Source organism: Nilaparvata lugens, chromosome 6 (genome assembly GCF_014356525.2).
Source record: "Nilaparvata lugens isolate BPH chromosome 6, ASM1435652v1, whole genome shotgun sequence".
Lineage (NCBI taxonomy): Eukaryota > Metazoa > Arthropoda > Insecta > Hemiptera > Delphacidae > Nilaparvata > Nilaparvata lugens.
Genome location: NC_052509.1, coordinates 6,940,466 through 6,951,483, shown reverse-complemented (window position 1 = coordinate 6,951,483; position 11,018 = coordinate 6,940,466). Strand labels below are relative to the sequence as shown.

The 11,018-nt window shown below is 34.3% G+C and overlaps 1 protein-coding gene and 1 long non-coding RNA gene across 3 annotated transcripts in view; one reads left to right on the top strand and one right to left on the bottom strand.

The window, feature by feature from the left end:
• Positions 1–238: 238 nt before the first annotated feature.
• Positions 239–11,018, bottom strand: part of LOC111055962 (tumor susceptibility gene 101 protein) — a 28,373-nt gene continuing 17,593 nt past the window's right edge. For both annotated transcript variants that reach the window (XM_039430037.1, XM_039430036.1), the window contains exons 8-10: positions 8,158–8,373; positions 5,352–5,485; positions 239–815 (exon numbers count right to left, since the gene is read on the bottom strand). In XM_039430037.1, the coding sequence (XP_039285971.1) occupies positions 629–815; positions 5,352–5,485; positions 8,158–8,373 (537 nt within the window). In that variant the 3' untranslated portion in view covers positions 239–628. The remainder of the gene's footprint in view (positions 816–5,351; positions 5,486–8,157; positions 8,374–11,018) is intronic.
• Positions 3,937–4,834, top strand: LOC120351779. The gene is made up of 2 exons (XR_005571522.1): positions 3,937–4,092; positions 4,552–4,834. It is a non-coding gene; the product is annotated as an uncharacterized LOC120351779 (long non-coding RNA).

The window sequence follows — 11,018 nt, the reverse complement described above, 5'->3', positions numbered from 1 at the left end:
GAAATTACCTGTATCTCGAAGTTTTATAAAAGGTTTCTAACAAGGCTTTAGAACTGGATTATTCGAAACTCTAGTTCTCTTAAATGGCAGAACAGGAGTCATTAGCTGAGACCTTCTTTCGAAATTACCTATTTCTTTTTTAAAGTTTCTTTCAAAGTTTTGGAGATACTCTAGTTTTCTTGTGCGGTATAATTCACCATCATGGACTCAAAAACAAATCTGCAGCAAACAATACAAATAAAATGTATGGCTCATACTTTTATTATGAAAGTTAATTTCTTGTAGATAACAATATCTATACAAATGTTTCATTTGTAAAATAAATATATAGGACAATGCAATGATATATAACAATAAAAGAGATTATCTATAGATTAAAACAATCAGGATACGAGGGGAATGATAACTTGCTAAAATTGATTACACGTAAATAAACTAGAAACAGTTGCCGTTTGTTCCAAGGTGATTGATTATTGATGCTTTTCCTACCTTGGTTCGTAATGACAGCCAATATATAATATATTATGTATAGATTTTGTTCGTAAATGTGTTTTATCGTGATCTGGAAAGCACAAGTCTGGATTTAAATGTTGACAGTGTGTGTTTTGACATAATTTCACAGTTGGTTTTACCCAGCTAAACCAGCCTTTTGTCTGCATTTTTGCATTAGTGCCCTGAGCATGAACTGTTTCCGCGAGAGAGAACGAACTTGTTTCAAAAATACATCCAAGTCGATGACGCCGCGACGCAGGGCTTCGCTCATGTAGTAGATGGTATCTTCAGTAGCTGCCTCTTCAGCGTAGGCGTTCAAAATTCTACAAACAAACAACGAATTCATATTAGATTTGTAATTATCACATTTAAATTTATTTAGGATTTGATAAACAAGATGGAAAGACTAAAAATTATAGTGAGATCTAAGAATTATAAGTTTTATATTTAAAATTAATACAGGGTTTTATAAACAAGAGAGTTTCCGGGGTTAACAGGGGTTAAGATGGAGAGACTAGAAATTATAGTGAGATCAAAGTTTCAAAGTTAGCACCTAATTAACCTTTCTGATTGGTTTTCTATCCTTGTCTGTCATTGGAGAAAGCAGATAGCTCCATCCTTTTCTAGCTCCGCACCGTTGCATCAGCTATCTACTATAGAAGGCGACAGAAAAGGAAAATTGGCAACTATGCCTTCCTAAATTTCCAGTAAGTGGATGACGTGAATCTCATCTAGTCAAATTTTGAAAGCTAGGGAAGTTTATTATAGATTTTTCAAATTTAGATAGAGATAAATCACATTTTCAAAATTATTTTTTCCTCCACCTCCTGTCTAAAGTGCTTACTCTACTCCCTGAAACATAATACTAAAGTGTCACTTTTTCGCTCTCGGGAGGAAAAAACAGGAAAACTCCCTAGAGCGTAAAAGTAACTCCATTTAAATAACTAATATGAGAAGCATCTCTATTTTAAAAACATACATTTGAAATGGGTTAGAAGGTCTAAGCTCAGATGATGAAGCATATAGAGTAGTCATTAAACCAACTAAACCAGACATTTGATCAATATATGAAATTTATGTTTGTATGCTAAAATTATTACAAACTTCATATAGCTATACTAAAAAAATGTATAATTTTTTTTTATATTCCATGTTATTCAAAATACCATCCAAAGAATATTCCTCATTAACTAATCAAATTTAAAACGGGAACTTCATGTTCATCATAGTTGTAGTTGTGGTGGCCATTGTTGTTACAACTTTTGCCGACAGATAGCACATAGCGTTGTCGGCGGAGAACTGTGATTACAAGCCAGCCCAGCTGTTTATGTTTTAGATTATGTTGTAACACATTGTTTGGTCACGTAAGTTTTTAAAAATTATTTTATTTGCAGTTTTTATAAAAATGTAGATGGAGGAAAAATGTTGTGTATATCACGAGTGAAAAATGTTTTTCGCCACACTTGGATGTAATGAGCTGGTTTACGTGCGTCATATGGAGGCCGAAAGTGATTGTTTTCCGACCAGGCCGGTAAAACTTTACGGCCCTAGGGCTGTAAAATGACCTTGAATAACAGCTGATCGTGTCCGATCTCACAAAAATCATAGAGATAATCTCATAACGACTGTAATAATCTATATAATTATGTATCGTGAATCGCGGTATCATGTCTATAATATATTTTATGAATTACTGTTTCATAATTTAATATTTATTATTGTGTTTTTGATATCAAACAATAGAATACGATGATATCTCCATAGCCTCAACAATATAATGTTGGCTGCATTGTCCATTGTCAGAAAGGTAAGTATTGCAAGTCTTTAAAAGTGAAGAATCGAATTTGAAATCAAAGTACAATAATTGTATCAATATTTAAAAGTGAGGTAGAGTAATAATTGTTTCTTTTTTATTATCGAATTCCACTTCTTAAGGCAATACAATCAACAATAATAATAGGAAAATACAGCAGAGATCTAAAGTTTAAGGTAAGCCTACTGGTGAAACTCAGCCTTGACTGAAAAATTCCTAGTAATTTTTCCGTAATTCATTATTAAAACTTTTAGATAATTTTTCTTCAATATCAAACCATATAGAGAAAACATTAGGCCTACTCAAGATTGAATCTTCGAATGTTTTCTCTATGATTTAACTATTTTCAGAGCAATATTTTGTTGTGAAAATGCCGGCAAACCGGCTTCAAGTTGCCGCTATAGGCCTACACTATATTATAGTAGCCTACATACGTTACCTGACTTACAGGCCTCTTGATCAAAAATATGCAATGGCCGAGAGCGTAAAGGCGTAATACATCAGAACTCAAAGCTCAGTGAATTACAAACATGATCTAGGTTCGAACCTCGGTCAGTGACATTTTTTTTGTCGATGAATTTCGACTTTTATTAGCTATTTTTTATATTAGTTACCGTAATTTAAATTTCAATCAATTTTTTAGATATATTTTGAGACAAAACTGTGAAATATGCAATTATATTAATTTTTTAATCACATTATTTCAAAATAGTAATGAAAATTCTATTCATCCATCTATCCATGAGATATTGCACCAGGCGCAAAGCGCGAGCTATAAAAATTCAAACAATTATTCGAAATATTAATAGTATAAAAATATTGTCACTATTGTAAATTATTAATTAGTAATATTGAAATTAATTGACAGTGAAAGTTGTCATAACCAAGATTCAAACTATCAAAATAGGCTGTTTGAATTTTATTTATTTTTAATTTCTTATATATTGGGAAGTTTTTTTTTGGTGTGGCGAAAAATAGCGTTCGCACCATGGGCAAAAATGTATTTCGGCTCTCAATCTTTTCTAGTCCTCGGCCTACGGCCTCGGACTTAAAAACCGATTTCGAGCCGGAAATATCTCATTTTCGGCCCTAGGTGCGAAATATACTATTTTCTTCTTGTAACAATTTTGACATGATTATTTATAATTGTTTCTGTTATTTCGGTTCTAAATCGATTGTATTATCAGCTTGTTTTTCTCAGTGAGGCAAAGATGCACTTATGGGATCGAGCTGTACCCTTCGAATAATCTACTTTCTTGTTCTCTCCAGTTCTTTTTTGCTATTTTCTTTCTCCCTTTTTCTGTCCTTGTGGGTAGCTTTGAGTTGCATTGCTCTTCTCTTAGTTCTTTGTCTAATTTTGATAATTCCGTTTTGCTTACGTCACTGTCTTGTTTGCTACCCCGTCTTCAACGCTCGATGATCCATTCTGTCTCTGAATTTCGTGAGTGGAGGTTGTAAATTTAACTTTTTCCTTTGATTCCATTTTTATTTAGCTTATGCTAATTTTTTCTATTTATTACAATATGTAGTTGATCAGAGACAGATTTCATTCATCACAAGTTGTGATATTATTATTATTTTCTTTATTTTTTTTTATTTCCTTTTTAAATATGTAAATTTTCTTGTTGTTATTTTTAAAAAAAAAAAAAAGAAAAGTAATCATGTCTGAAAATTTAATTGAGTATTCATTCTAGCTGGCCTAAGTTATGGCAATTTATTTATATTTGTTGAAAACCTCATTCATCACATATGTATCCATAGTAATTTCTACAATTTCCGCTGTACAGGTAAAGCATTATTTATTTATATACTTTACTTATTGTTTTATAAGTCAAGTCTGATCAGATTATAATTAATCCCAGCTTTCCTTAAATTTGTTTTTCAGCTCTAATTCTCGTAATTCAAAATGTTGGAAATATTTCTATGCAAGTTTATATAATAGTAAAATTAAATTAATAAATAAATAAATATCAAATTATCTTTGTCACGCTGGTCAAATAAATAAATAAATAATTAAATAAAATTGTAAAGCCTTATTCAAGTTATAATTTTTCTTTTAAAAAAAAATCTCTTTTGGAAGCTTCACTTCGAGTATCTTGAATTATTTATCTTTAAACTATTATTGATGAATTTATTAAATATCTTGTGTATTGTTGATTTTGTTAAGAAGATCAAATTCTGTATTATTGATCTCTCCTTTAGTATTACAGTATTTATATATATTCTTTTCGTTCTCTATTATTTAGCGGTCATAGACTCGTAGACTCGTAGACTCGTAGTATCACAGGATGTCTTAGTTATGGCCATGGAAGCTGAATCCTTGCTGACCAACTCATCACAAGGAAACCAATATTTCCAGAAAAGATCTAAATTCGCCGTAAAAAGGATACTTCAAGAACTTCTTGTGCAGTGAAAAATAATAAGTGAAAAATTTGAATAAAGTGTACGGAGGCCTCCTCACTTCAATACACCAGGTATTTACGAAACAACCAATATTAATTTATGGAAAATTCACAGGCAACTACTTCGCAAAAATAATGGGACAGGATAATAAATAAATTTGTAATTACTTGATTTAAATTTTGTTTATTTTTTGGAAATTCTATTTATTTGATCTATTATGTATATTAAATTGCAACATGATTACAATCTTATTGTTGATTATTGAATATGCCTAACAATCATCAATGACAAGTAATGAATGGGGTAAATCTTGAATTGTTGAGCTGTCATATCATTCAATTATAAATGTTGCTACTTAGAAGGGGTTGGAAATTAAATAAATGGAATATTTTAGTTAATATATTGAACTATATATTCAATTTATTGATTTAAATATTCGGAGGATTATTTCCTTCCCCATCTCAAAGATTAATTTCAACTGCGGTAAACTGTGGTAACATTTCATCCTCAGGAAAATTGTTGCCCTCGGCTTCGCCTCGGGTTTCAAACTTTTCCCTCAGGGAGAAAAAACAGCACTTTTCACTCTAGATATACAAATAACTATTATGATTGAATGTATTACAAATAAATTTTTATCACTTACTGTTTATAGAGAGGGGCGGTGGTTGTAACTGCCTCATCCACATCGATGTCTTCTTTGTCTGATAATCGGCTTATAGCCTTTTCCAAATCTTTCTCTTTCTCTTTCAAAACTGTGATATTCCTTTCCAATTCGTTCTGAAAAAGATGAAAAAATCAATTTGAACAATTTAATACTACTGGAATTGAATTGAACTATAAAAAAGTATCAAGAGAAAACTTGAAAATTGATAAAAGTGTAATACAGTATATAAAACAGTAAAACCATTAGGTGATGAATTCTTTGATATCAAATTTTGTTGTCAATGAAAACCTAAAATTTAAACCTACAATAATTCACGATGCCCCGGTCGCACAGAAGCCTGTTAGATTTTTATTGTGATTAAATGTCACAAGAACCAATCAGAGGGAACTCTTTACAGAAGAACCTTCTCTAATTAGTTCTAGTGGCTTTTAATCACGATTAAATTTCAACAGGCTTCTGTGCAACCGAGCCTATGTCGGACAATTACGAGCTATTAGTAACTCCCCAACCAACCAATGCTGACAGTTTGACGTGAATCTAAAACAACAAACTTGTCATTTTGAATGGTTGACATTAATGCTTCATTAAGATCTCAGCTGATCAAGAATTAGTATGAGTAGGCCAAGACCTATACCTTGACCTAGGCCAAGACATGTAGTTCTTGTAGATCTTGGGCAGGCCAAGGTAGATAGATTAGTGAGTAGACAACTTTAATCAAGTTTTCAGTTGCTGTTGCTTTAAGAAAGCCCAGTTTATACAGTACAATATACAGAGTGTTTGAAAAAGAACTCCCTAGTTTTGAAGTGTCATAGAATTTGTAAAAAGTGATATACACTATTGTAGTTGTGGTGTTTGATTCAGCAACTGTCCAAGTTTTGCCCCCCTGCAGTTGGCAGACCTGCTTGACCTTAAGACGGCGCCAGGGAACAGTTCCGTCAGTTGACACTAGACTAGACAGACACTCGCTTTCCGGGAAGGTGGGTAGGGAGAGTTCGCCCAATTGTTTGGCCACCACGAAGCCCGGACTATACTCCTCTGGATTTTTTCTTTTGGGGAAACATAAAAATGTTGTTTACAGTGGAAAAATCCGAGACATAAACCATTTACGGGAAAGAATCGTCACGGCGGTTGGGACAGTTACACCTGATATGTTGGTGAAAACGGCGAGAACTTAAATATCGTCTCGACGTGTGCAGGGCAACAAGTGGATCCCATGTTGAAGTGTACTGATGTTGAACAAAACTTGAAGGTTCTCTCTTTCATTGTATGTACTTGTTGATGTAGTTTTTCATTAATTTGCACCTAAAACTAGGGAGTTCTTTTTCAAACACCCTGTATTTAATTTTAACATTACTTGATAAAAAAACTTGAATAAAACCATCTATTACCATATAAAAGCAAAAACTTAACTCTTAACCTAAGCTTCAACCTTCAACAACTAACTTCTACCCAAACAATTCTCACTAAAGCCTGATTTTCATTAGAAGAGTGAGTGGTAGAGTTCCCTGGGCAAGTACTAACTATCTTGTGAATTCTCCCAAAGAGTTGAGTCGAGTCAATAGAGCAGAGTCATGGTATGGTAGAGTACTAGTTTTTAGTAGAGTAGAGTGGGATGATACTCTACCACTTTTTTTCCTCCACCTACTGTCTAAAGTACTTACTTTACTCCCTGAAACATAATACTAAAGTGCCACTTTTTCGCTCTAGGTAGTAAAAAACAGATAAACTCCCTAGGGAGTAAAAGTGACTCCATTTAAATAACATGGGAAGCATCTCTATTTAAAAAACTTACATGGTAATAGGTTAGAAGTTCTAAGCTCAGATGAGAAAGCGTAATAGAGGTGTCTGTCATTGAGTCAACTGAATTCAATACCACAACCAGAAATTTGATCAACTCATGAAATATATGTTTGTATGATATTATATTCTTAATATTGAGATGATAAAAATTTATACAATTTTAAAAATATTTTATTCTATTCAAAATACCAGCCAACAAATATTTTGATCTGCATTCTGCAATTCAAATCTGAACCGCGTGATCTGGAGTCAGCCATTTTTGGTAGCTCAGCTGATATGATTGTTACAACTTGGCCGATAGATAGCGCAATCAGCAGTGCCTATCAGACGACCGGTTTTTAGGTTTTAGTTTTTAGGTTATGTTGTTAGGAAACATTGTCACCAATACTTAAGTTATTAGAATGATTTAATTTGCAGTTTCTATAAAAAAATGTAGATGGAGGAAAAATGTTGTGTACATCACGAGCGAAAAATACTTTTCTCCCTCAGGAAAATTGTTGCCCTCGGCTTCGCCTCGGGCTTCAAACTTTTCCCTCGGGGAGAAAAAGTTGTACTTTTCACTCTAGATATACAAATAACTATTTTAGCTTTGCACAGACTATAGTTTACAAAGGTGCAGCTGACTGCCCGCAACGAAAACTTGATGCTATGAGACAAACTGAACAGCTCAACTTCATATATGATTCAGTAGCTTCAGTAGACCAAGAAATGGTCAAAATAGGCAATAATAATTCATTTATTGGTGTAGCTGACTGCCCGCAACGAAAACTGGATTCACGATTACGTGAGACAGACTGAACAGCCCAACTTCCCATTTGTTCCATTAGCTCAAAAATTGGTCGAGATAGGTGAATAGGTATGAACTGGGACCCTCGCATTTAAATGAATGAACATTGATTAGTGGACATGGGTTGATTTAGTGAACATAAGATTGAGTAGTAGAACTCCACCTAATAAAGACTTTTTTCATTTTCATTGATCTGACCTTCTCCTTCTCCTGTCGCTCGATGAGCTTCTCCAGTTTGCCCTTGCCTTGGACCAGCTCATTGGCCGTCTGCTGCAGGATGTCCAGCTCGGCCTTGATCTGCGAGAAGTGCTCGTCGAGGCGCCTGCGCAGTTTGTCCTCAACGGCGGACAGCAGCGACGCGCGGATGTGCTCTTCTGTGATCGTTCCCGTGCCCGCTGCTGCCGATGCATTCGCCTAACAAACAAAAATTGGGTTCAAATATTTTCCCGCCACACTTTTGAACGTAATGATAAACAAAGTATTGTGCTTGCGAAGGTGTTTGCTACACCAGTTATGTTTTTTTTGAACTATTTATCTTGATTGATAGAATAAAATTAGTACCAATTATTATCATTATTATTATGAGTTGTTTTGGACCCCATATGAAGGTCGGAAGAGATCAGTTTCCGAAGAGATCAGCTGGAGGCCCAAAAATTTTTTCTTTACCGCTCTAGGGCCGAAAGTGAACAATATAATCGTGATCAAGCAAATATCAGTTCGTCAAATTTTCAGAAAGTTTATAGTTGGTCAAGTTATCAGTCGGAAAGTTGTGTGAGTGTACCACACCAGATTTTTTTTTCCTCCACCTACTGTCTAAAGTACTTACTTTACTCCCTGAAACATAATACTAAAGTGCCACTTTTTCGCTCTAGGTAGTAAAAAACAGATAAACTCCCTAGGGAGTAAAAGTGACTCCATTTAAATAACATGGGAAGCATCTCTATTTAAAAACTTACATGGTAATAGGTTAGAAGTTCTAAGCTCAGATGAGAAAGCGTAATAGAGGTGTCTGTCATTGAGTCAACTGAATTCAATACCACAACCAGAAATTTGATCAACTCATGAAATATATGTTTGTATGATATTATATTCTTAATATTGAGATGATAAAAATTTATACAATTTTAAAAATATTTTATTCTATTCAAAATACCAGCCAACAAATATTTTTGATCTGCATTCTGCAATTCAAATCTGAACCGCGTGATCTGGAGTCAGCCATTTTTGGTAGCTCAGCTGATATGATTGTTACAACTTTGGCCGATAGATAGCGCAATCAGCAGTGCCTATCAGACGACCGGTTTTTAGGTTTTAGTTTTTAGGTTATGTTGTTAGGAAACATTGTCACCAATACGTAAGTTATTAGAATGATTTAATTTGCAGTTTCTATAAAAAATGTAGATGGAGGAAAAATGTTGTGTACATCACGAGCGAAAAATACTTTTTCTCCCTCAGGAAAATTGTTGCCCTCGGCTTCGCCTCGGGCTTCAAACTTTTTCCCTCGGGAGAAAAAGTTGTACTTTTCACTCTAGATATACAAATAACTATTTTAGCTTTGCACAGACTATAGTTTACAAAGGTGCAGCTGACTGCCCGCAACGAAAACTTGATGCTATGAGACAAACTGAACAGCTCAACTTCACATTTGATTCAGTAGCTCCAGAAATGGTCAAAATAGGCAATAATAATTCATTTATTGGTGTAGCTGACTGCCCGCAACGAAAACTGGATTCACGATTACGTGAGACAGACTGAACAGCCCAACTTCCCATTTGTTCCAGTAGCTCAAGAAATGGTCGAGATAGGTGAATAGGTATGAACTGGGACCCTCGCATTTAAATGAATGAACATTGATTAGTGGACATAAGATTGAGTAGTAGAACTCCACCTAATAAAGACTTTTTTCATTTTCATTGATCTCACCTTCTCCTTCTCCTGCCGCTCAATGAGCTTCTCCAGCTTGCCCTTGCCCTGCACCAGCTCGTTGGCCGTCTGCTGCAGGATGTCCAGCTCGGCCTTGATCTGCGAGAAGTGCTCGTCGAGGCGCCTGCGCAGTTTGTCCTCAACGGCGGACAGCAGCGACGCGCGGATGTGCTCTTCTGTGATCGTGCCGGTTTCCGAGCTCGGGATTTAGCTAAGTTCTAGACTTTAACTGGCTTTAAACTCTGGAGTCAGAAAATTGGCTTTCCGAGTCAGAGCGTTAACGTAGTTGAGGACTTAAATAGACTCTGGCGTTTAGAGATCACGTTAGACCCTGGAGTTTATAATTTCGCTTTCTGAATGAAGGACTTATAAGTCCAGGACTTGAATTAGATTCTCGCCTCTTTCTGAGTCGAGGATTCATAAATAATCGTTAAGTCCAGAACTTAAAACAGCGTAATTTTAAACCCTCGACTGGGGTAGTGTTTAAATTTAAGTTCTAGACTTGACTGAGCAAACACAATTCAGTTATTGTTTTGGAGTAGATGAAAAGCCAAATAGATGTCATGGAATACCTTAATTATTTGGATTAGTCCATCTAAATTCATAATTTATAGTTTGCAAGTCTATTTTGCAATAAAATTGTATCAGAATTATGCGTAAAAACTACCCTTATTTTACGATGAATGTGACATAACCTAAAAATGTTCAAGAAAAATAATATAAGGATTGCCTTGGAATTTATATTCCAATCTGAATGTTATCAATCAATGTCATATTCAACATATTAATAATAATAATATAACAATAATTAATTATTATTCCAGTTTTTTTCAAAACAAATAAGTTTTCAAACTCAATAGCCTAATGAAATTTTATTCTAAAATCACTGGTTAGGATGAATGATCAATAATAGCATAACGTAAAATGAAATGTTTATTCATTCACCTTTCAAAGGTTTTGCTTTAAATAGGCCTACAAAGAAATCGAAATGTATTTTTACAAAATAGTTTGGAGAGCATGCTCATTTGAATTATCCCGCTGCAATCAGCTGTTTCCGTTTTGCTATAATGTCAACAATACAACAGCAAAATATTGTGAATTTCCCTCATGTTTACTACGTTAAAGTCCTGGACTCA